General features: G+C 36.9%; 5 protein-coding genes across 7 annotated transcripts in view; 4 read left to right on the top strand and 1 right to left on the bottom strand.

Moving 5' to 3' along the window:
• Nucleotides 1–48: 48 nt before the first annotated feature.
• Nucleotides 49–1,553, top strand: LOC135168117 (waprin-Phi1-like). Its single transcript, XM_064132030.1, has 2 exons — nucleotides 49–477; nucleotides 1,159–1,553. The coding sequence occupies exons 1-2, from the start codon at nucleotides 243–245 to the stop codon at nucleotides 1,437–1,439; spliced, it is 516 nt and encodes a 171-aa protein (XP_063988100.1). The 5' UTR covers nucleotides 49–242; the 3' UTR covers nucleotides 1,440–1,553.
• Nucleotides 1,554–1,703: 150 nt separating this feature from the next.
• LOC135168119 (waprin-Thr1-like) lies at nucleotides 1,704–3,048 on the top strand. The gene is made up of 4 exons (XM_064132032.1): nucleotides 1,704–1,994; nucleotides 2,052–2,114; nucleotides 2,354–2,533; nucleotides 2,597–3,048. The coding sequence occupies exons 1-4, from the start codon at nucleotides 1,988–1,990 to the stop codon at nucleotides 2,689–2,691; spliced, it is 345 nt and encodes a 114-aa protein (XP_063988102.1). The 5' UTR covers nucleotides 1,704–1,987; the 3' UTR covers nucleotides 2,692–3,048.
• Nucleotides 3,049–3,983: 935 nt separating this feature from the next.
• LOC135168073 (putative glutathione-specific gamma-glutamylcyclotransferase 2) lies at nucleotides 3,984–5,554 on the top strand. Its single transcript, XM_064131933.1, has 2 exons — nucleotides 3,984–4,361; nucleotides 4,596–5,554. Exons 1-2 carry the CDS (start codon nucleotides 4,227–4,229, stop codon nucleotides 5,136–5,138), a joined length of 678 nt encoding a protein of 225 aa, XP_063988003.1. The 5' UTR covers nucleotides 3,984–4,226; the 3' UTR covers nucleotides 5,139–5,554.
• Nucleotides 5,555–6,155: 601 nt separating this feature from the next.
• LOC135168072 (cyclin G) lies at nucleotides 6,156–14,014 on the top strand. Of its 2 annotated transcripts, none has more exons than XM_064131931.1 (4): nucleotides 6,156–6,323; nucleotides 11,030–11,305; nucleotides 11,544–12,421; nucleotides 12,542–14,014. In XM_064131931.1, exons 2-4 carry the CDS (start codon nucleotides 11,177–11,179, stop codon nucleotides 12,582–12,584), a joined length of 1,050 nt encoding a protein of 349 aa, XP_063988001.1. In that variant the 5' UTR covers nucleotides 6,156–6,323; nucleotides 11,030–11,176; the 3' UTR covers nucleotides 12,585–14,014. The 2 variants fall into 2 exon arrangements, with proteins under 2 accessions (XP_063988001.1, XP_063988002.1); XM_064131932.1 differs by lacking the exon at nucleotides 6,156–6,323 and adding an exon at nucleotides 8,537–9,154.
• A 529-nt stretch (nucleotides 14,015–14,543) lies between these two features.
• Nucleotides 14,544–21,737, bottom strand: part of LOC135168068 (scavenger receptor class B member 1-like) — a 32,487-nt gene continuing 25,293 nt past the window's right edge. For both annotated transcript variants that reach the window (XM_064131920.1, XM_064131918.1), the window contains exons 4-8: nucleotides 19,037–19,237; nucleotides 18,322–18,546; nucleotides 17,712–17,874; nucleotides 17,097–17,341; nucleotides 14,544–16,047 (exon numbers count right to left, since the gene is read on the bottom strand). In XM_064131920.1, coding sequence (XP_063987990.1) covers nucleotides 15,694–16,047; nucleotides 17,097–17,341; nucleotides 17,712–17,874; nucleotides 18,322–18,546; nucleotides 19,037–19,237 — 1,188 coding nt within the window. In that variant the 3' untranslated portion in view covers nucleotides 14,544–15,693. The remainder of the gene's footprint in view (nucleotides 16,048–17,096; nucleotides 17,342–17,711; nucleotides 17,875–18,321; nucleotides 18,547–19,036; nucleotides 19,238–21,737) is intronic.

Below are 21,737 nucleotides of genomic sequence, written 5' to 3'. Positions count from 1 at the left end.
TATCCCTGACTACCGCAAACGTGGAGTTAATATTTTACCGCAGCGTCTCGGCCTTCGCAAGGGGCCGATAGAATTTGGCTAATTAATGTCAATTAGTCGGGACTCGTGGCTCGCGTTTACTATTTTTAAACGGATACTATTATCAATTCACGTCGGTTAGTGGGGGGAGGAGACTATAAGAGGAGTGACGACAATTAATATCGGAACAGCTGCCGTTGCCGAAGAGTTGGTAAAATCACATCATGACGCGAGCTATTGTGATAATCGGTGTCCTCGTTTTTGTGGGAATTGTTGGGGGGCAGAATCCAAAATTTTATGCCCAAAAACCGGGCTCTTGCCCACCGGAACAGCCAGTTAATATTTGCGGTAGGTCTTGCTATTCGGATGCACACTGCGAGAAAGAGGGAAAATGCTGTCCTACCACTTGTGGCGGAAGTATCTGCACTGCTCCAGTTACTCAAGGACCTCCTCCAGTGGGTGAGAAATTTATTTATGATTTTCTGAGTCGATATGTCAAAAAATCCCATTGTAATGATTTTTCGAAAACGAACTTTTTATTCGGGTAATAAATCAATGTGATTCGGTAAATAATTCGAGGCTTTTTTTATGGAGTCGTTAATTGTTGATTTGATGTAATTAAATCGTTGTTTGAAAAAACGTAAACAAAAAAATTCAACGCAATTTTTTTTTCATTCAAACAATAGTTTTTCTGAATAGATTTATAGCTCAGTGAGTTTATTTCGCAGATATTTATGACCTCTGGGGCTGATGTGTTTATTAATCATTACCGCATAACAGCAGCAAAATCATTATCAGTCAGTTGCACGCTCCAATAAAAATAATGAGCCGATAGTAAACGCTGGAGTTAAAAACACAGCATCAGAGACACTAAAAAATTATGAGGGAAAATATTTTTGTTGATGTTCCACCATTAGAAAATTTCACGTTAAATTGCAATAGAAATATCATATTTAGTCGTTAATCAAGCAATTAATTGCTAATAAGGCTAAAGACCGGCAGAATGATAAAAAAATTATGTTAAAACCGACAAAAAAAAGCTGCAAATAAATTAATCCCTCATTGAATTCCTAATTATTGAGAGCGGATGTATGCAGTGGTGGTCGTTAATTTTAAATTTTTTTTATTTAAAAATCTCAGTGAAATCAGGATCGTGTCCTGCAAGTCCAACAGGTCGTTGGATCTGCACACCCACCTGCACAACCGACAGTGACTGCCGAGGTACGAAAAAATGCTGCAGAAACAGATGTGGAGTCCTCGCTTGCCAAAAGCCGGACGTCCAGAGTGTGGTTCCTGTTGACATCTCCAATCAACCGGAGTCGGACGTCAACAGCCCCGACGACAATTCCGTCAATGTAAACCCCAACGACAATTCCGCCAATGTAAACCCCAACAACCCCTTTTTGTTCAGCAATAACTGACTTCATTTCCTCTCTGATTGAGCTCTCTTATCTCCCATTTTGTCCTCCAATTTTTATTGGCTCTTCTTCTGGGGAAAAACATTAAATAATAAACAAATTTACATATGAAAATAATCAGAACATTGCGATAAATTTTTCCTCCATTTCCTGTAATCGTCGACGTGATAACCCGCTCGGTCGACCGTCAAAGTGAATCTCCAATCCCGGTCAAGTGCAGCGAATGCCGTCACCGGTGATGTTGGTGCACATTCACGCACCAACACTAGCAAAAGGTCCAATACACGTTCTCAGGCGATTAAGAGATTATCCTCGGTTGTTCTCGCGATCCAGTGTGTTGCGTGCATATCGTATTGTTCCAAGAAGGAAGAAATAATATTTAATTTCGATCTTAATACTACACCAGTGTGTGACAAGGCTTCGACCCTGGGTTCTTGTGTTTTTCTCGAGTGGGGACCTGGAGAACGCACTATTCCCTCTTTAGTGAGAGCCAGGTTCGTGGCACATACGAGAGGAACTTCGTGGGATCGACATCGCTGCAGGCCATTGCCATGGACAGTAAGAATCCTGAATAATTTTGTAACTTGTTAATATTTTTAACACTCGAGTTTGCAGGAAAAATTCTGCTTGTCTTGTGCTTCCTGGTAACTGTTGGTGTCATCGAGGCTCAACTGTCACGTAAGTTGTCTTTGGTAGATTCTAACGAGTGATTTATTAACAACAATTTCTCTTTGATATTCAGAATTTATGATTCATCTGTTTTGCCTTTCTCTTTCTTGTCTGTCCACGAGTTTTTCGTAGGGAAATGTCTTTCCCGAGTGACTGAGATCGAACCAGGAACTTAATTACGGAGTAATATGGAATGGATGGATAATTAGTTTGGTGAAATAATTGAGAACTAATTTATTGTTACCCAGACAAAGGAGGCAATTGCCCTCTGAGGAATACAGTCTCCAAATGCACCCCCAGCTGTGTAACCGACTACCAATGCTCCTTCAATGAAAAGTGCTGTCCCAACAAGTGTGGCTCCACGTCTTGCACCAGCTCCAGTGCTGTCAACACCGGCAGCGATGGCGGCTACAAGAGCTCCAATCGAGGTAAATTCATGACACAACTAAAGCTCATTCACTCTACTTTGTTAACGGGACGTTGTTATCCAGATACCGGGGTCTACTGCGGAGGCGTCAAGTGCAGCTCCTACGAGAAGTGCGAGATGGATCGGACGACCAAACGCGAGAGATGTGTTCGCACTTAATTTCGATGTTTTTTTCATGTGTAGTTTGTTGCTTTACTCGTCGTAAATTGTGATTATGTTATTTACTCAAGAACGACGAGATGTTTTACAATTTATGAGTTATAAAATTGAGGTAGTGCATGTGCAGGAAAATATGAGATGATAATTACGGATTTTCCTGGAAAACTGGACGGAAAAATCACAGTTTTATAAATTATCAGAGAACTTGTTTCAGAGGATTTTCTCTTGTTGAATATGTCTCTTCAGGTTTCGGATTGATTGTTTATAAAAACAAAATTGGATTTATGTATTTTATTATATGATGGAAAGAAAATATTGTTCACTAAAATAAAAATGGAAAAAACTTGATTAATTTTATTCTGAAGATAAAAATAAAAACAAAATATTATCAATTAATTGGAGAGCAATGATAAGATGTCATTGACATGAAACTTCCACTCCTTGAAATAAATGAGGCCAGAAGACCAGAAATATTGATGGAAAGTAAAATTAAATTAGAATTGGAACTCTTTAAGAATAAATTATATTTTTAAAATATTTGCCACTTTCCCATCAAACGATAGAATTATTTCATCGTGGCGTCCTCCCCCAAAGAGGATAGACCAAAGTAGAGGCTCAGTCAAAGAGGATAGACCAAAGTAGAGGCTCAGTTCTGGGGGTTTGACTGACGCCAGTTTCTCCACGTTACCGACACGATTTCACCCCCGAGGAGACGGGGCGCCACGAGTCCTACTGGGGTATCTGCATATCGGCCAAGCGGGGGGGCTCCGTTCGTACTTGTTCAACTGTACAAATGATCAACTGTACACAGAATTTTCAGACGGTGAGAGCACTGCTGTGTAGGGATTCAACTGTCGAGAGACAAAGCTAGGCTGTACATGTGGACCCAGCGCCACATGTACAGTCTAGCTTTTTAGAATTTTAGAATTTTCAAACGGTGCTCTTACCGTTTGAAAATTCTGTGTACAGCTGATCATTTGTACAGTTGAACAAGTACAAACGGAGCCCCCCCGCTTGGCCGATATGCAGATACCCCAGTAGGACTCGTGGCGCCCCGTCTCCTCGGGGGTGAAATCGTGTCGGTAACGTGGAGAAACTGGCGTCAGTCAAACCCCCAGAACTGAGCCTCTACTTTGGTCTATCCTCTTTGTCCTCCCCGGCGAGAGTTCTTATTAACATTCTTATTAACACAGAGGGCGTTACGGACCGATTTCCTCGCAAATGTAGAGGGCTACAGCCACCGAGAATCTCCAACGAGTTATTCCATCAATAGATTACACATTCCTGGGGTCTAGATCATAGTTCCAGGGACAGCCACCTATTTACAATGTCGTTTTAAATGCACTCTACTGTTTTTCTCTCTGCAAATCATTTGCAAATCCTGCTTCAATAAAACCAGGTGCTGTGATCTCTGTTCTGATAATAATAATAATTTGCACGCACGTCTGTACCATCTACTCATGCGCCCAGATCATCACCAAACAACGGATAATTAAATAGGATAAGATGATGTGATTGTCTGTCCAGTTGGCACCATGTGGGTGTTTGGTTATGGATCACTGATATGGAAAGTAGATTTTCCATACGAGAGAAAACTCGTTGGACATATCAAGGGATATGTCAGAAGATTTTACCAGAAGAGTACTGATCATCGAGGGATACCATCCAAGGTAAATTGTTTCTCATCATCTAGATTGGTTAATTAATATTTATTTCATGTCATGACAGTCTTACATCTCTGACCTTCGTTTCATGAGTCGGTTCATTCGAGGAGCTCGAACACATGTTTGATTTTGATGTACAAATAATTACACAGACGACAATAAATGAGAGATAACTGATATCAATTGTCCACTCACCGCTGGCGAAAAACTTTAAGTTCATAAATCATTTTCAACTTTCAGCCAGGTCGAGTGGTGACTCTGCTCTCCGCCACAGACCCCACCGACGAGGTATGGGGTGTCGCCTATAAAATTTCCAGTGAAAATATCAATAACGTCGTTAACCACCTGGACTTCAGGGAGAAAGGTGGTTATCAGAGGGAAAAAGTCCTATTCTATCCGTCCCGGCCCGTCCAGAAGGTAGATCCAAGTACTCTAGACAATTCCCCTGACAGCAACGTCAATGCTGATCCAGTGGTTCCCGCCACTCCCACCCCCTCCGAGGAATTGCCCTTTCAGCTGACAATATACATCGGCACCGAGGACAATCCAAATTATGCTGGGGTCGAGAGTCTGGAGACGATCGCTAGTCACATCGTCGAGGCTCATGGACCTAGTGGAGCGAATACCGAATATCTGTATAAGCTGGCCATGGCTATGAGGCTCATTGCACCTGGGATTAATGACGAACATTTATTCGCACTCGAGGGGGCTGTCAAAAAATTGGAGAATGAGAGGTCCAGGGAGGCCCTTGGGGTGGACGAATCACCACCGAAAATTCATTGATTGATGGGCGCAGGGGACTGGGAAATTATTGTATTTGTGATGGAACGCAAAAGAAATCTGAGAGATGAGAACTTGAGACTTTAAATCAACAAATTTAAATTCAATAAAATTGAAGTCAGTGTGTGCTGTGGGGGCTGAGTAACCAGGTGATAACCGCTTTCCTGGATGTAATGTGCTTTTCCACGATTTGGAAGGAATTAAGAGGACAACTCAACCGATAAAAAGAGACTTTTATCCTCGACCCGGGCAGTTATTTTTGCAAATAAACTGATCTTTTGTAAATAATTTTCTTCTTCTGGCTTCACTTAATAATTTCGTTACATTTGTTGTCCCCAAAGGAACTTTATTTAGTCAGTTCTGTTATAAAAAATAAAAACAAATGGAAGAAGAATGGAATAACATGATAGTTGATAATATTTAATGCAAATCATTCTCCAAAAATCTAGAAATAGTGGACGATTTTCTTCTTCGAGAATAATTGGGGAATTGAAAAATTGTAAAAGTAGACGAACTTTTCGGAGCTGTTAGATAATTACCCTAATTTATTAGACTAATAGTGTCATCATAATAATTTCATTGACCTGGTAATTTCGTTAACTGTCATATTTACTAATGAAAATTAATCTAATCCATTATAAAAAAAACAATCAACAACTCCCTTCATTTATGACAAAAATCAATGACATAAATCATGTTATTTTTCAATTATCAAATATCATTAATTACTCGGAGTGTCTGATTGGCTCCTCAATGTTTGTTGACAGTTGTTACTTCGCGTAGGCGTAATATCCATTGTGGTAAGCCTCTCCCCCTTCCCCCTGGGGCTCGAAAACCCCCAAAAATAATTATCTCAGAGACACTGAAGTGAAAAAAGACTTTGGAAAAAACGCTAGAATTAACCGAATATTTTTTTAGCCCCAAAACCACTGATGAAATACTTCAGAAGGCGAAAAAGATTTTTTTGTGGGGGAACTACTTTCAATGGCGTCTGCGCTGTGGAGTACGTGATGCGCCGCTATAATCAGCTGTACAACAAGACGCCATTGCTTGTTGACCGACTAACTGTCAAACTCCAAAATCCTCAACTCCAAAAGGGTTTTTTCATTTATTTTTCATCCTAATTTTCGACTCAACGATGCCAGGACTGGTTGTTTAAGTGGAGTAAAGCGTTTTGGACGCATCCGGGTGAGTAAATTATTTATCATTTTGACTTATTCTATTGTTATGGAGGCGTTACTTTGTGGTACAGTGGTTGCTACAGTAGTAAATTCGACGACGCATCTCTAGGTTTTAGCTTTCAAATAATTCTGGGTCATTCCATTGCGATTGGAAAAACTTTCATGAGAGATTTCTATCGGTGTAGGAGGTCGTCATTGTTGGGGAAATAATCATTGTTAGGGTTTTTCGAAGGGATGTCCCAACTCGTGACAAAGACTTTCCCAATTTTGACGCAATCTTTGTTCGAGTTCTGAAGGCTGAGCTCCAAAATTTTATCAACGGGATTTCATAAATGAATCGAGAGTATTACGTAAGGTCGGGACTGTTTATGTTTCGTTGAGGGTGGGGCAAAATGGGTATTTCAAAATATTTTTTTTTAAGTTGAAATTCACAAAAGGCCACTCGGGTCTTTGTCCGAGAATTAATTATATATTATCAGTTATATGTAGTATACAGGTGGTGTGAGGAGGGGGAGGGGGTGTGTCACTTGTTTATTGAGTCTAGAATTAACTAATAGACGGAATAGCTCATTAAAAAAATTGAAAATTAATAAATATCAAAGGTGCAAGAATTATTGAAAATTATCGTTTCATCGTAAGACGTTTCCTCGGTGATCGAACTTGATTGTCATTGAAAATTGATTTAAAAATCATAGACCACTGATTTATTTTGGTGACGTAACTAGTCTGGATAATGCAAATTTTTGTCCGAGTGATAACCAGTTTTCTAATTATAGCGATATATTTTCCCCGGCTAAAGAGCAAACAGATCAGCCTGTGAAGTCAATTCAGATGTAAAATGCTGGGGTTTAGGGAAAAATTCATTTAATTACAACAGAATTTTCATCGAAACTTCACTGAATTGTTTCTGCTCATCTCCTCAGGATTATTTTGATCTTCAACATGAATTGAGATCATTTCTTTGAGGAAAATTGGTGCTTAAATGAACTAGTTACGAAATGGTGTATTTAATGAGAGAAATTCTCGTTACATCATGAATTTTCCTTTCAATCGGTGCTTTGAACAATTATATAAAGCCTTTGCATTTCATATTCTATTCAATTCTGGATCTGTTGGTCGAATGATTCTGTCTGATGACTTGTAAGACCCTCTATAGAAGTCGATGATGGGGGATTTGATGATGAGGATGATGATAACGTTCAATTAGTTGGGAATTTGACAAAGGAATTATTATTTCTCTGACTGTACCATAGAATTAGAGGAGTAATTTCTGAAATTGTGGGCAATGAATGGGATTTTCTCCAACATTTTTCAGTTTTTCCAGGACAAATCCCACTAGAACAGCAGATTTTTCATTTCACCTTTGTCTCTCAAGGTTCCCAGCCCCTCCCACGTTACGATTCAATGCGTAAGTCTGTCTATTTCGAATGTTTTCGTCCAACATTTGTGACACGGTTACACCTCCGATCAAATATGAGACAGGAGATATTTACGAGAGAATCCCACAGTTGTCCTTCGAAATTTCGGGGACAGGTAAAACGTCACGACTTTTCCTTGAGTGAATCACCCACTTTGGGCGAGATTTTTAAAGAATTTTTTATGGGATAGAGTAATCTCTATAAAATGGTGATTAAAAATTTCTCCAATTAATTCACGAAATCCTTCATTTTATACTTCAGATTTTTAATCTGAATTTCATTTCCAAGAAAATGAGGGCAAATAAAAAAAAATCCTGACTCATCTAAATAATGTTATTTAATCCGAAGACTTTTATTACTTAGTCGTCTTACTCCAGATCATCTGACTCGGCTAATTCATTGTTATCACTAACATTTTCCAAATTATCTTTCAATCCAAGAGAGATAATAAAATGTCAATAAAAGCCTTTTTTGTAGGTTATTTTGCCTCTGTGAAACAAGTCTTTTAAAAAAATTGTCATTTCCCCTCAATTCACAGATATTCCTCAAAATTTCTCCAATTAATTCACGAAATCGTCCACTTGATACTCCAGACCTTCAATCTGAATTTCATTCTCAAAAAAATTACGGAAAATTCATAAAAAAAAATAATCATCACTTCCCCTAAAAAACGGACTATTGCGTCAGCTGTGCGTGCGCAAACTCAACGCACATGCGTTCACCACTGCGCACATGCCTTTGTCAAGAGTAATCAGCCAATAGGAATAATTCTACCATCACTGTTACCCACACAATGAACTTTGGAGCAGTCAACGACTCTCACCGAGCGCGTCCGTTCGCACTTACGCTCCTTTTGGAGCTTAAAAATTAGCTCAAAGCAAAAATTTGCTAATTCATAACTAATTAATTTTCACAATTAATTACCCGTCGCACAAGTGTTCAGTTTATCCATCAACATTAACAAGTTAAAGTGATCATAAAAAATTTTGGAGCAACTAGTCATCACCAGCAACAGCTTCGCATCAAGAATTAATAACCTGTTAAACAATTTATAATTAATCACGTGAAACGACGATAGTATTGTAGTTGTAACTTATTTATTAAACAATTTAATCATCGAACGATCCGACATTCCAACGATCTGCGAATCATCAGGAGTCTCAACGAATAGAATCATCGAACCGGAGAAAGAAACTTCGAGACTGACTAATTAAGTTATTGATATCAATCGACACTATTTATCGGATCCTCCGGGCTGTGTTATTCGATCCTCGAAGACGGAATTTTCGTGTAATTAGAATTACGTCAGATATTTCGGAGCAATTGCCAGTGACATTTGTTGCGTCAGGTCTGGATTATAGTACAAAAGGACTCAGGGACTAACTGTACGATTAAATAACTGTGATAATTACTGCCTTTTGTAAGTATTTCTCCCAATTTTACCCTTAATTAATGCTCCCTCTTCGGTCTATTAACAATTGCATTGAGTGGATATTTCGAAAAACCATGGGAATGTTCACAAAAACTCGAGATAATGACAAAGTCATTAAAAAAATATTTTTAATTGTTATTCTATTGGTAGGAGCCACTTCCATATATTTATCTGATTTTTTTACGAACTTCTACCTGATTTTTTACAGAACTTTTTCATTGTTTAGGGCTTTTCGAAAATTATTTCTAGGAATGGGGCTCGACTTGTTGCTATGCGAGACCTCCAACGGTTTTTAACAATAAAGTTATTCTGAAATTTACAGAGTTTTGGGGGTTTTAGAAGTTTTTCATGGATTACAAAACGTGCTTCGAGAATAATCTCGTACGTGAGAAGACAGGTTCGGACGTGTTACAGCTCGTTTAGACTCTTCCTGGCTATTTCGTCATGACTCACTAACACATTTACCACCGAACGGCGGTGGCTTAATGTGTTGGGAATGTTAGCATTGAATATCTGGTGATCGCGTGGAATATTCTTTACATCAGTAAAGTAGCTTTTTCCGTAAATTCAAATATTATCAAAAATTATAAAAAATTCTCAGAAAATTGGGGAACATTTGGAATGGTAATTTTTTCCTCAATTTAATTATCGTTTATTTTTATTTGTTTAAAGTGATATAGCCCATGTAATGGGTTATTTACACCATCATTAGAGTTTCAGTAGCTATTTTACATTTTTTTCGCTTACGGTCTAATGCGATTCAGATGTGTCAATTAATCTTTCAAATATTTATAAATAAATTTGGTACTTAGTCTAGACTTTAAAAATTGATCGATCTAGCCCCTTAATATTAATCTCATGTCCTTGCAGAAGAATTATCGAAGAAATTTCGTTAATGCATCGACTACGTGACAGTGATCAGCCACCCTATCCCCAACACTCGAGATTCACCAGTGAAAGGGCATAATTTATTTCTCCATCCACTTGCTATTGATCATTGCGAGGTCGAATCGAGAATATAAGACCGTAATCCCCGGATTGTCCCTCAGTCATTTCAATCCGATCGGCTTAAACTCCTCTTAAAGACAATTTACAATCGTAAGGTCATCGTACGAAGTTCAATTTTCCGTTCATTCCCTCTGTTTACATCCTCCATATGATAATTTCCAACGTACAATCGACGTAATGAAGTGGATGAAGTTTTGGGGGAAGAATTGCTTAAGCCCAACCACGTGCAGACATTCAGAAAATTTATCACTCCTGAATTATTAATAATAATTGATATTCTAGAGCAAGAATTCAGAATCAGCGACTGGAAAAATCGTCCCACCCAAGTTTCCCCTGAAAAGCCATCAACGTACCATAAACTGCGCCCAATACCATGAAAAATCATTTCCTCCGTGATTCTGTGTTCAGCGAAGTAGACGAAAAAAAAAAAAATTTATCCGCTATGATTAGCCCAGCCACCTCTTCCGTCAATCCTGGCCTTGATGTTCCCCCGCTTTTTATTTCACTCCAATTACGAAATTGTTGTTTTTCTGAGTTTCAATTTATTCTTAGTGCACCCAGTGCTTCCTGATTCTCAAACGGTTACATTAATACATCGTAAACAGGATCTTTAAACTCATTATTATCACGGATACCTGACAAGTTCATAAACAGATGACAAATGAGACGAACATTTCAGTTGCTCGGGTCCTTTGCGCTGCCCTCACCTGGGAAAAAATTTCATTCCCTCCGGACTTTCCCAGATGATCGTATCGTCGTTCATTGAGGCGAAAACTTTGTGCTATGAGACAGTTGCTTTGTTTAATGACGATGATTGAATGACATTTTCATTTGGAATTTGTTTTATGTTTGCAGATACCAGGCTAGCCAGCTGGGCCATTCTTGAAGTGTGACTAGCGAAAAATCGCAGGCCATACTACATCCTCGAAGGTGACAGCTACTGGGAGTGTAGTTACGTCTGGATTAACCCTTTGACAGATCGTTAATATCAGCTGGTCACACATGGCAGGAATGGACACATCAGGCTCGCCTGTACCGGATGCAATCCACTCCCTCCTTGAACAGCTACAAGAGGCACTGGTCCTCGAGCTGAAGTATCAGCCGAATCTCCAATTGCCCGTTACAACTCAAGTGAGTCTCCATTTATTTATTATTTATGTTAACAGTCGACATTTGTTATCATTTAATCATTTTTTAATGGTTGAAGGGCATTGTCCTTCGGACGATGGTCAGTGCAAGTTCTCACGAGGACTTGCAATGGCTTTAGGGTAAAATGAATAAATAAATAAATAATTAGGAGGAATTTGAGCGTTCGAAATCTTTTTAAAATCAAGGAAATATTAATTAAACTTTTTTATTGTAATTTTAGAACGATGAGATAACTATCGGTGCGAGAGATGGTTCGGCCCATGTTCTTCGTTGCCTCAAGGTCTGGTATGACCTGCCCTCAGATGTTCTATTCATCGCAATAAATCTGATGGATCGTTTCTTAACTAAAATGAAAGCGAGACCAAAACACATGGCCTGCATCAGTGTATCATCATTTCACATAGCTGCCGTCCAAATGGCCCAGTCACTAGATGCCGATCACCTTGTATCAATCTCACAGTGTAAATGCACTGGTGGCGATCTTAAACGCATGTCCGATCTGATAAGGGCCAAACTCGAGTGGGCACCTGGTACTACACCCATCACTGCTCTCACATTTCTTCGTCTTTTTCATGTTATGTTTCAAGCTGCTGCATCGCAGATGGGTCTCGGTGAACTTTACGCCAGTCTTGTCACGGAGTCAGAATTGCTGTTGAGGCTGGAGATGGTTGCATGCGATGGTAATTGTGCCAGTACGAGGCCCTCGGAAGTAGCACTGGTATTAATTTGCACATATTTGGACTCGGCTGTCAACCGTCTGGACGCTCATGCAGATGCAACACCTGTGACAGCTGTTCCGGGGCCTTCCTCCATGGATATTGAACCCACACCAGCACAGCAGATGCTCAGACTTGTGGAATTCGCTGCGGAACTACAGAAGATGTCCAAGATCTCTGATGAGAGTTTTTTCTCAACTCACGAACTTGTTGGGGCAATACTGAGCAAATATAATGCACAAGAGCAAACACCACACAGACAGAGACTCATTTGGAGATTGTCATCACGAACTGCTAGATTGCTACGACCAACAGACAAATTTACGTCTGTCTTGCCAGTCATTGCTGAACATGCACCAGTTCCATCACCGAGTCGAGTGAGGTATGTTGTTCTCAAGTTGATTAATTTACTTATCCATTTACGTCAGATGAATATTAATTATTGAAAGAGAAAGTTAAATTATTGATTTCATTATTTTTTCAAATGGTTTTTCTTTTTTAGAAAAAGTCGAAAATTCGCAAGACGTCACAGCAAAAGGCGTTAAACACCTGGAGATCTTCGAATTACATCATAAGACAGCTTTCGACGTCATATCTTTGAGCATTTTTGGAAAGGTGGAAGTAGTACGGAAACTTTTTGTACATTTAAATCGAAAAATCATTCAAGAATAATTATTCTGGCATAAGGAAAAAAACCAAAAAAGGATTTTAGAAAAAAAAAACGTAATTTATTAAGGCATTCTTGATAAGTTTGCGCATTTGATATCATTTCGGTGACATTCTAAATTCAACGTTGAGGTTGCTATGAAAGTGCCGATGAGAGCTGTGAAGACAAAATTAGCGAGATGAAAAAAAAATGTTGAAACATTAAAAAAACTTTAATGTGATAACAATAATTAAGAACAGTGGTTACAAATTGGAGAGATACTTCCACTGTTGAAGAACTTGTGTATATTCTATCTAGATATATATTATGTCCTTATTAACGGATTAATTGATGGAAAAGTAAAGGAAAAAAAAAATATTAAAAGTACACATAAAGCAAAAAAAGAATTTAAAGTCTAGGTCGTACTATAATCTTTGAGGGAAAGATTTAATAAGAAGTGTAAGTGTTTGTAAAGTGACTAATTTGTTGAACTTTAGCTTCAGATGAAAAGTTTAATGGGTTTATCAAATTAGTATTTTTTGTCCAGACATTTAGTTAAAAGCAAAGATAAACGTGAAAAGATGAAAAAAAAAATGATAAAAAATTAAAATCAAGAACTTTTTTTAGTATGAGTGTGCGAATTATTGTATTAAATATGTAATGAGTGTTAGAAGTTGTCTTCGAATGCGTGAAAATATGCCCTGAATGTGTTCTCGAATAAACAATAATGTAATATTATCTCTTCAGAGTCAATCAATGGATTAAAATAAATTTTTTAAATTTATGAAAAATAAGAGACTGCATAGAATTTCACGTATTTGAAGATATGGAAATTTATGATAAACTCGTGTATATAATATCAGCGATGAAACGCAAATTTTCATTTGTTTTTGAGGCAATTAAATCTTAAGGATGTGAAAAACGATTTGTGTGCGTGGAAGAAAACATGAAGAGAACGATAATGATGATAATGGCCACTGATGTATTTACACTGTTGCAATTATTGGCAATAATTTTTATGTCTACCTGAGGCGAAAAAATAATTTATTATTTTTTCCCCAACTTCATTCGTAAATAATTGTCTTTTGTCATACTCTTCTTTTTTTTGTATTTATATTTTTTCTATTTAATTTATTTTCCAACACGTTAGGTTCAAATTGCAATAGTGTGAATGTAGGGGAATGAATTAAAAAAAAATGAAAGTATTTCCGAGAATAGAGCCAGTTTAATGACCAAATAAATTTGATGAAAAAGTCGATTGAGTTATTTTCCAAAACAACGGAAAATCTTTTTCATTCTCGTTTGCAATCGTGAATAATTGAATGATTTTTCGTAGTACTGCGAATGCATAATGTAATATTTGAAGGAAACATACTGTCAAAAGTACAAACTAATGATTTCTTTAGAGAAAAAAAAATATGCCCTAGGGTTTGGAAGATTGCAACTTGCTGATGCTCGATGCCAATCTCTCTGATGCTCTGTTGCAAATCAAAATAACATTTATCAACTAGCACGTAATTATCATCATCATTTTTTTTTCACCCATTACTCAATAGCACTTTCGATCGAGCTCCGAGGAACAACAGAAAAATCAATGTACAGCTTCGATATTCGAAGTTGACGAGCAATGTCAACACTGTATTGTCACTGATACGTAATGAACAACAATAAATTTTTAATCACGAATCGACACTTCAAGTGACATAATTGTGTAATTATTCATGTAACTGGCGAGAAGGAAAATACATGCATTCGCCAAAATTTCAATGTTTTATTTTATTTTTGATTTTAGAGGGAATTATATGGCATAGAAAAATAATTCAAGTTCTAATCATACCCCAATTTCAAATGGGAGACATTTTTTTATAATAAAAAAATTATTTATTGAGCAATACACTGTCCGGGCAAGATTCACATCATCTCCATCGTGACAATCAGCGAAGGATCAAATTGAGAAATCAAATGTGAGCTTAGGTGTCAGGTGAATAATTGATCATTAACATTAATTGATTTTGTTTTTCGCTATGAACAACAAAATAATATCTATAAACCGAGGTTGAAGCATTATAACTTCATCGACTAAACAAAGTAGGTAATGGAATATAAATAAAACAAAGGCAAGATTATCGCTCGCCATTCGTTAAAGATGTTCGACAGCCTTTTAGTCGAAATTCACGTTTTTTCTATTTATTCTGGTCAATTATTGATCGAATTGACGTGAAAAAATATGACGTTCTTGGGTTCTTTAATTGTTTAACAGTTCACCGAGTTTATTCTACAGTTTTGTGATTTTTTTTAAACACAGAAAATCATCACAAAGCGCAAAAACGTGAATTTTCGCGGCAACGGCGTAGAAAATCGTTAACAATTTCCCTCCACAATCGGTGAGTACAAGTCAATCGAAGTATCGAGGGACATTTTCCGCACACCTGAAGAGTTATCTTTCGTACAACTTGATAAAATATTTTTTATTCCACATGCGCCGTAAAAAATTGACCAGAAATGATGGACTTTTTGAAAACTGAACTATAAATTCAATAGAATTTTTTCTCACTCTATACCTGAGATATATGTCCGATAAAAAATTTATCCAATAAAAAATTCTGACGTAGCGGTGTAATTCTAAATCCTAAATTTATGTACAATATTTACAATTTTTTATGATGACGAAGAAGAGCTATCAATAAAGATTTTCAATGAAAATCTGCGAGAGGTTTTCCACACAAAAAAATATTTCTGCCCCACGAGACGGCACATCAACTTAATTTTTTTTTTTCTCAATTAATTGACACCAGTACTCCGTTGGGTTCCATTTTCATTAAACAATGTCGAGCGGTTGATTGAATAAACAAATAAAAACGTTGAAATTACCTTTACCGACATGCTAAAAATGTATGAACTGTCTCGAGCTTTGTGACGATCCTCTAGCTCTGTAATCAGACGATTAATTTCTTGTCATCTCTTCTAAGTAACTAAGAATGATTCAATAAATTAGATCAGGAGATGAGTTAGGCGAGATCCTCTTCCTTGAACTCAGTATTTTCGATAGCAGTCATTGGTGTCATTTCTTCTCGTGGCTCGAGGAGAGAGTTGTAGTAAGTGTCCATTTGTCTCGCCCTGAAGGAATGACGATTATCGTTGAGAAAGTGTAGCCTCTTCCTCTGGAGCTCTGTCTCAAACCACTGGGCGGGTGTATGCAGTGCACCTTTTGGCCGGTACAGGAGTATCTTCACGATACTGAAGATGAGAAATATAGCCCCACCCAGGAATAGAGCGTAGCATGCCACGTCCTGGAAGACCGGGAGTACGTTCAGGTAGAGGAAGAAACGGTTGTTCATGAACTCTGGGAGCTCGTACATTCCCTGGAAGTAATCGACAGGTTGATCATTAGAATGAGTTGCATAAAGGCATTATCCGCTGGTAAATTGCATCGTATGAATGATTTTCACTGAGAAGTGTTCCAACAATGCTACACGTCACCGTAAATACAGCAAATCTGAACCAATCCACGATGTCAAGATTGTGAGTATCGATTCAGGAATCAAGAGGAAATTATGTGGAAGGACGACTACGTGGAATGCAAACCAACAAATAATAAACTACTTTTTATGTCTTTAATTATTGGAGGAGAAGATATACGGCAGCAAAGGGGGGTAATTAAGTGAGAGAATTGTTTTGCATTTTTTTTCTGAGAATGTTGCAGATAATCAGGGTATTTTATGTAATTTTCCTCATTGTGGCGAAGGAATCTGCTATTCAACGGACATTATTCGTAAATAAAACATGTTTGGCTGAAGGATTGGGAAAGATCCTGAATATTTTCCAATAGTTAGCTTTCAACAACGAGAATCTTGACCTTGAATAATCCCTATCCTGATTATTCTTATTATCTAAATTTGTTTTTCTACAGAAAGAATATCGATAATTTTTTTAACGTCAATTATTATTAAAGGACTCCACTCACGGTTATATAACTGACATTATCATGTTCTAGGACAACATAATTAACATAAAAAAGGTATTTAAAAACGACTACTTCTCCAGCGCAACTGGATAGCTGATAAAAATATTTTTTTCACACTGTAGGAAACTTTTACATTCCTTTTGCTATGCGAATATCCTTCATTCACGACATTACGTTCATCAGAATGATCCACTGGAGTCAATAAAAGTAAATTATCTCGTTCATCAGCATTGTTAATCCCTTTTATGCAACTAGAATCCTGTTTTTTTTTTCAATATTTTTCTCATGTTTATTCGCAAGCGCATATTTCATACAATTTTTTCTCTCCTTCGTGTTTTTATTTTGCAAGTGAAGCATATCAACTGATGGTGAATTAAACGCATCTTTTTTTTACCGGTTTTTCCCACTCAGTGCATTAATTTTCATATTAGTATTTTTACTACTTACGATTTCAAACCAGAGAAGGGGTAGAACCATATCCGAGAAACGCTTGACTCTTGCGATGCTGCTGATATCCTGGAGTGCCATATTAATTTGAAATCGAAATGCAAGGTCAACTGGTAAGCCAGATTTCGGTTGAATGTAGAAGTAAGACTCGTGGGCTTCTTGATTGGGTTTAAGACCAATTACAGATTCCAATAATGCCGGATCGGATTTGTAGAAGTGAGGGTAGGAGAGGGCTATTGGAAAGCCTGAAAATTAATTACAATTATTTATAATACCGCCGGAAGTTCAATTCAATCGATAAACGATCTAGATCAATCACAGAGTTCCTGTTCTCAAATTTTTTTTAGGTAGAAAATAACTGGTGCGATCAATAATGAATCTCGATTTGTAATTATCGTCTGTCAATACGGAATAAAAAAATCACTCGTTTCATTAATTAATAGTCGCGAAGATGACATTTGTACTGATCTTCAAGCGTCAGCTTTTTTTTTATAATCCTCCGCATCGTTGCTCTTCCAGAAAATGTGGAATTCACCAGTAATTATCAGTGGCAAATTCCCTCATGTTATATTCAACAATGACTCAGATTGTCATAATCAGTATCAATGTACTCACCGTAATAACAATCGGTGACGTCGATTAGTCCTGGCTGCAGACAACGTCCCTGACGACAGAAACACTCGTTTTCCGTGTTATTGACACCATTGTCAAGTTCGTCCTCCATGAATTTGTACTGATACACGTGGAGACCCTTAACATCTTTCTCACCTATTCTCACCTGCGAATGTGAACGTTAACGATTAATGAATTCAATCGAATCATGAATATTGCATGGTGTACCCAGACGGGTAACTTTGTAACGTGACAAAAAATAACATTTTTCCCCTGGTGATTAATGGATTGCATCGTGCGGATGTCTAATGTCTCTTAATTGATTCGAATGGACTTTTTTTGTTATCTTTATGACATCGATTGTCGTCGAGCCTATCAGCGAATGAGAAAATTCTCGAAAGTTTATTGACTGAATCGGTAAAATTAAGGAGTCGATGCTATGAATAGTAATCATCACTATGGGGGAACGTCATTTCTACTAATTGATATGGTAAAAGTGTCCGTGAAGATCAACAGAAAAATTATTTATGAAATTGTTATGGGAAAAGCTTCTGTTGTCGGGAATAGTAAATGGTTAATAATTCTTAGCAGCTTTTTTTCTGCGTGTACTCACCATTCGTTCTGCTCGACAGAGGCTCTTCCGAAAGAAGAGAAGAGTGTCATTTGGCTCGATGTAGCTTGCAAATTTAGTTCCATCACTGGCTTTGTTGACGTTCGCACATTTACCAGTCCACTGAGGAAGATTAACGTCTCCGTTGTATTTATCGATGAGACCAGTCAATCGAACGTCCGTTTCACCGGTGTAGACAGTCTCGAAGTCTCCATCGAAGTCGTACATCTGATTGATAAATTATCAGTGATAATTAATGAATTCGTGATTGATGTTCATATGATATATGTAAAAAATATTCGAAATTGTTGAGAGTGCAAATTCTGGAATTCATTTAAATGCCCGTGTGGAGTTGAATAATAAGGTACCATTTGTTATCAATTTGTTGGTTCACTCATCAATTTATTGGTAGTGAATCGCTGAAAAGGGAGAGAATGTCAGTGCCATGATGCACTCTGTGATTGACATAACATCCATCTAATGCTGAAAATGTTTCTCCTCATTTCCCAGTGAAATAGAATGTCAATCACTATTTGCTGGTGAAGGTGAAAGGTGATTGGAATTTTTTAATTTCAACTCTTTTCCTTTCATTTGAAATAAGTGATTGCAGTTGCAACACTTTTTGCAACAGTTTTGGGCGTTTGATTGGTTTTTTATTGACGTGTTAATCTACGATTGCGTTTAGTTACTTTGATCGATATTTGAAAATTATTCTTACCCTATCTATGAGTCCTAATTTATCGAACTTAATCCAGGATGACATGACAGTATTTCCGAGAGTGACTAGAGACGATTTATACCCAAACATAAATTCTCTGGCAGTCATTTTCACTAGGGGTTGGCTGTTTGTGCTGGCGATAATGCCGTTGAGACCCCATATAATAGGCAGTAACGAATCCTTGTTGACATTTGCAATACTCTGAAAAGTAAGAAATAAAAATAATGTATATCTAGGTATTTTTCAGAAATTCAACGTAACATGTGGAGAATTTTAATTGTTTGTTGATATGAAAAATTTCAATTTCATTGGGAATATTCCGAATATCCGAGGGACTACGTAAGAAATAATAACAATTGTGATTGCAATAATTTTTTTTTCTGAGGTGTTACAGAAAAAAATCGCGATTGTTCTCGTGCCATCGATTCTTCGATCATCAACGATCGCTTCCTCATTCGTCAATTACTAATTATCTTGTCGTAACGTCTCTTCAATAAAATTCATTAAACAGTCATTAACATTCATGTCTTAGAATTTTCCTCGGGACTGTGTTAGATAAAATTTCATCGAAAACACAATGAACTGGCGAGAAAATTTTCATTTTTTAATGGAGTTTTTCTGAGAATATTTTTCACTTCCTCTTTGCAATCGATAAAATTAGTATTTTCTACGGATAATTTATAAACAATTGGAATCCACGAGTATCGACCACTTTTTCAACACAACGTGCGCAAAATGTCATTTTGTCCACTGTTTGTCAATAAAAAAATAGTCAACGACGAATGAGTATTTGTTAATGGATTTTCCATTTATTTTTCTTCGCTACAGCTCACTTGCTCAACAGAAATTTATTCTAACAGGTCTGATTGAATGATAAACCAGTTAAATGGATGAAAAAAATCAATGAAAAACGAGTGACAACAGACTTTTCCTGGAGAATTCGTCGGAATGTTCCACGTACTCTTGACATTGACCTTCGTTTATTCAAGTTTAAAGAGACGAGCCAATTTGCGTGAGCAGTTACGTTCATTTTTCCGTTTTGTTTTATCGTTTTTTAAAATATTGTTTCAATGATCAGTTGTGGATTACAACATCGAGTTGCTTCCGTCGATGACATGCAGGTTTAGGTCGGTAGCTGGCGGCTCTTTGTTTATATTGAGGTCGAAATTTTTTTTTCAGTTAGAGGATGATCAAGGTTGGGATTTAAATAAACGAGACAATGATGTGGTTTTTTACTCTCGTTATGGTCCTGGATGAGATTTGTTTTCTTGGTGAAGACGTTTTTATAGAGTGCGTGGAAAAATTGAAATTCTAATTTTATTTATATCATTTTTCCTTTTTTTTCTTCATTTTTAGTTTTATAAAAAGATGGAAAAATGAATAGGGATTTGGCATCCGCGTGATAAAATTTCTTAATTTTAGTGAGCAATCGACAGAAAAAATGAATTGAATTTTTAATCGAGTTCTAATCAATTTCTAATTAAGATTGCAATAAAATTTTTAATGAATTTGAATTGAATTCTGTTGAAATATCGATGAGAAATCACTGGACCTTCCATTGATGTTTTTTAATGATTTTTTTTTCTCAATGATTATTGCAACTTCGAATTAATATTTTCATGGAATTTTTCATTCCAGCAAAAGACAGAGACGAAAAAAAAACAATTATAATAAGGAAAATAAAACCATGCAGCTGTTTATCATGACCAATAGTGTGTCTTGAGTTCGCTCCATTTGAAACTAAAAAAGTGTGAGTGCTCATCATGCCACTTTCATTCGTGACAATGAAAAAATAATATCACGCAAAGCGTGAATTGCAAAATTCCTAGTTTCTCGCGATGTTGGCCTTTTTGCGACACTCTTGCTCTATTATTTGCTCCGGTCTCCATTCGTTCCAGTGGAGCAAGTGTTATTAAAAAAATCCCAGGTGTAATTGCTATTTTCGAATACTCAAATTGAGCAATGTGTTTTTACCATATCTATAATCAGTGTTATTATTAACCGCAGGCGGGGTAATTGTACAGTGACTAGAGCAAATTTTGAAATCATAAATCACAAAATGACAGAAAGCGACAAATTTTTCTGAAATGTAGAACTGATTTTTTTTATCACCTCTTGCAAAACGCATTCTTATTTTTTAATTTGACGTTTGACATCATATTTGTTGAAGTTAACATTTCGAAGCATTTCTTAAATGTTTTCCAGATGATTAATTGAATATTCTGGGAATTGAATTGTTTAGTTGATCTAAATTCGCGTGAAAAATGTTTGATAACTAAGTTCCACTATAACTTGACTTGTTCAGTACTTTTTCTTCAGTTTTTTCCGGAATTGAATGCATAATTGACGCCGCAAAAAGGCTGATTAATAACTTTACATGTCTGAACGGAAAATAATATGAGATTTACTAGAAAAAACTGACCTCATCCAGCAACTTTTTTAATAAATATCTTATTCAGTTTTCCATTCACGATTGAACGCAAAAATTCGTATTCCATCATTCTGGTAGTATTCCACGGTTCAAGGACTGGAAATTTTTGAACCCAATCTCGCGATTGTGTCCCAAAATATCCATCAACTATGTGAGTGGAAAATCAACGAGCAGGAAGACCAAAAATGTTCTGTTCCAACTTTTTATTTATGCTAATATCACGCGAGTCGAGTTGCATCTCGAGACCGTTAGGAGATTAATAAATTTCCC

This window comes from Diachasmimorpha longicaudata, chromosome 12 (assembly GCF_034640455.1).
Source record: "Diachasmimorpha longicaudata isolate KC_UGA_2023 chromosome 12, iyDiaLong2, whole genome shotgun sequence".
Classification (NCBI taxonomy): domain Eukaryota; kingdom Metazoa; phylum Arthropoda; class Insecta; order Hymenoptera; family Braconidae; genus Diachasmimorpha; species Diachasmimorpha longicaudata.
Note: the sequence above shows the minus strand (reverse complement) of the source record. Positions and strands in the feature narration are given on the sequence as shown.

Excerpts from the sequence above, each read along its gene's own strand:
- LOC135168117 (XM_064132030.1), top strand. The coding sequence starts at position 243 with ATGACGCGAGCTATTGTGATAATCGGTGTCCTCGTTTTTGTGGGAATT. Across the intron at positions 478-1,158 it reads TCAAGGACCTCCTCCAGTGG|TGAAATCAGGATCGTGTCCT; the intron begins GTGAGAAATTTA and ends TAAAAATCTCAG.
- LOC135168119 (XM_064132032.1), top strand. Across the intron at positions 2,115-2,353 it reads CATCGAGGCTCAACTGTCAC|ACAAAGGAGGCAATTGCCCT; the intron begins GTAAGTTGTCTT and ends ATTGTTACCCAG. Across the intron at positions 2,534-2,596 it reads CTACAAGAGCTCCAATCGAG|ATACCGGGGTCTACTGCGGA; the intron begins GTAAATTCATGA and ends GTTGTTATCCAG.
- LOC135168073 (XM_064131933.1), top strand. The coding sequence starts at position 4,227 with ATGTGGGTGTTTGGTTATGGATCACTGATATGGAAAGTAGATTTTCCA. Across the intron at positions 4,362-4,595 it reads ATCGAGGGATACCATCCAAG|CCAGGTCGAGTGGTGACTCT; the intron begins GTAAATTGTTTC and ends TTCAACTTTCAG.
- LOC135168072 (XM_064131931.1), top strand. The coding sequence starts at position 11,177 with ATGGCAGGAATGGACACATCAGGCTCGCCTGTACCGGATGCAATCCAC. Across the intron at positions 11,306-11,543 it reads AATTGCCCGTTACAACTCAA|AACGATGAGATAACTATCGG; the intron begins GTGAGTCTCCAT and ends TTGTAATTTTAG. Across the intron at positions 12,422-12,541 it reads CCATCACCGAGTCGAGTGAG|AAAAAGTCGAAAATTCGCAA; the intron begins GTATGTTGTTCT and ends TTTCTTTTTTAG.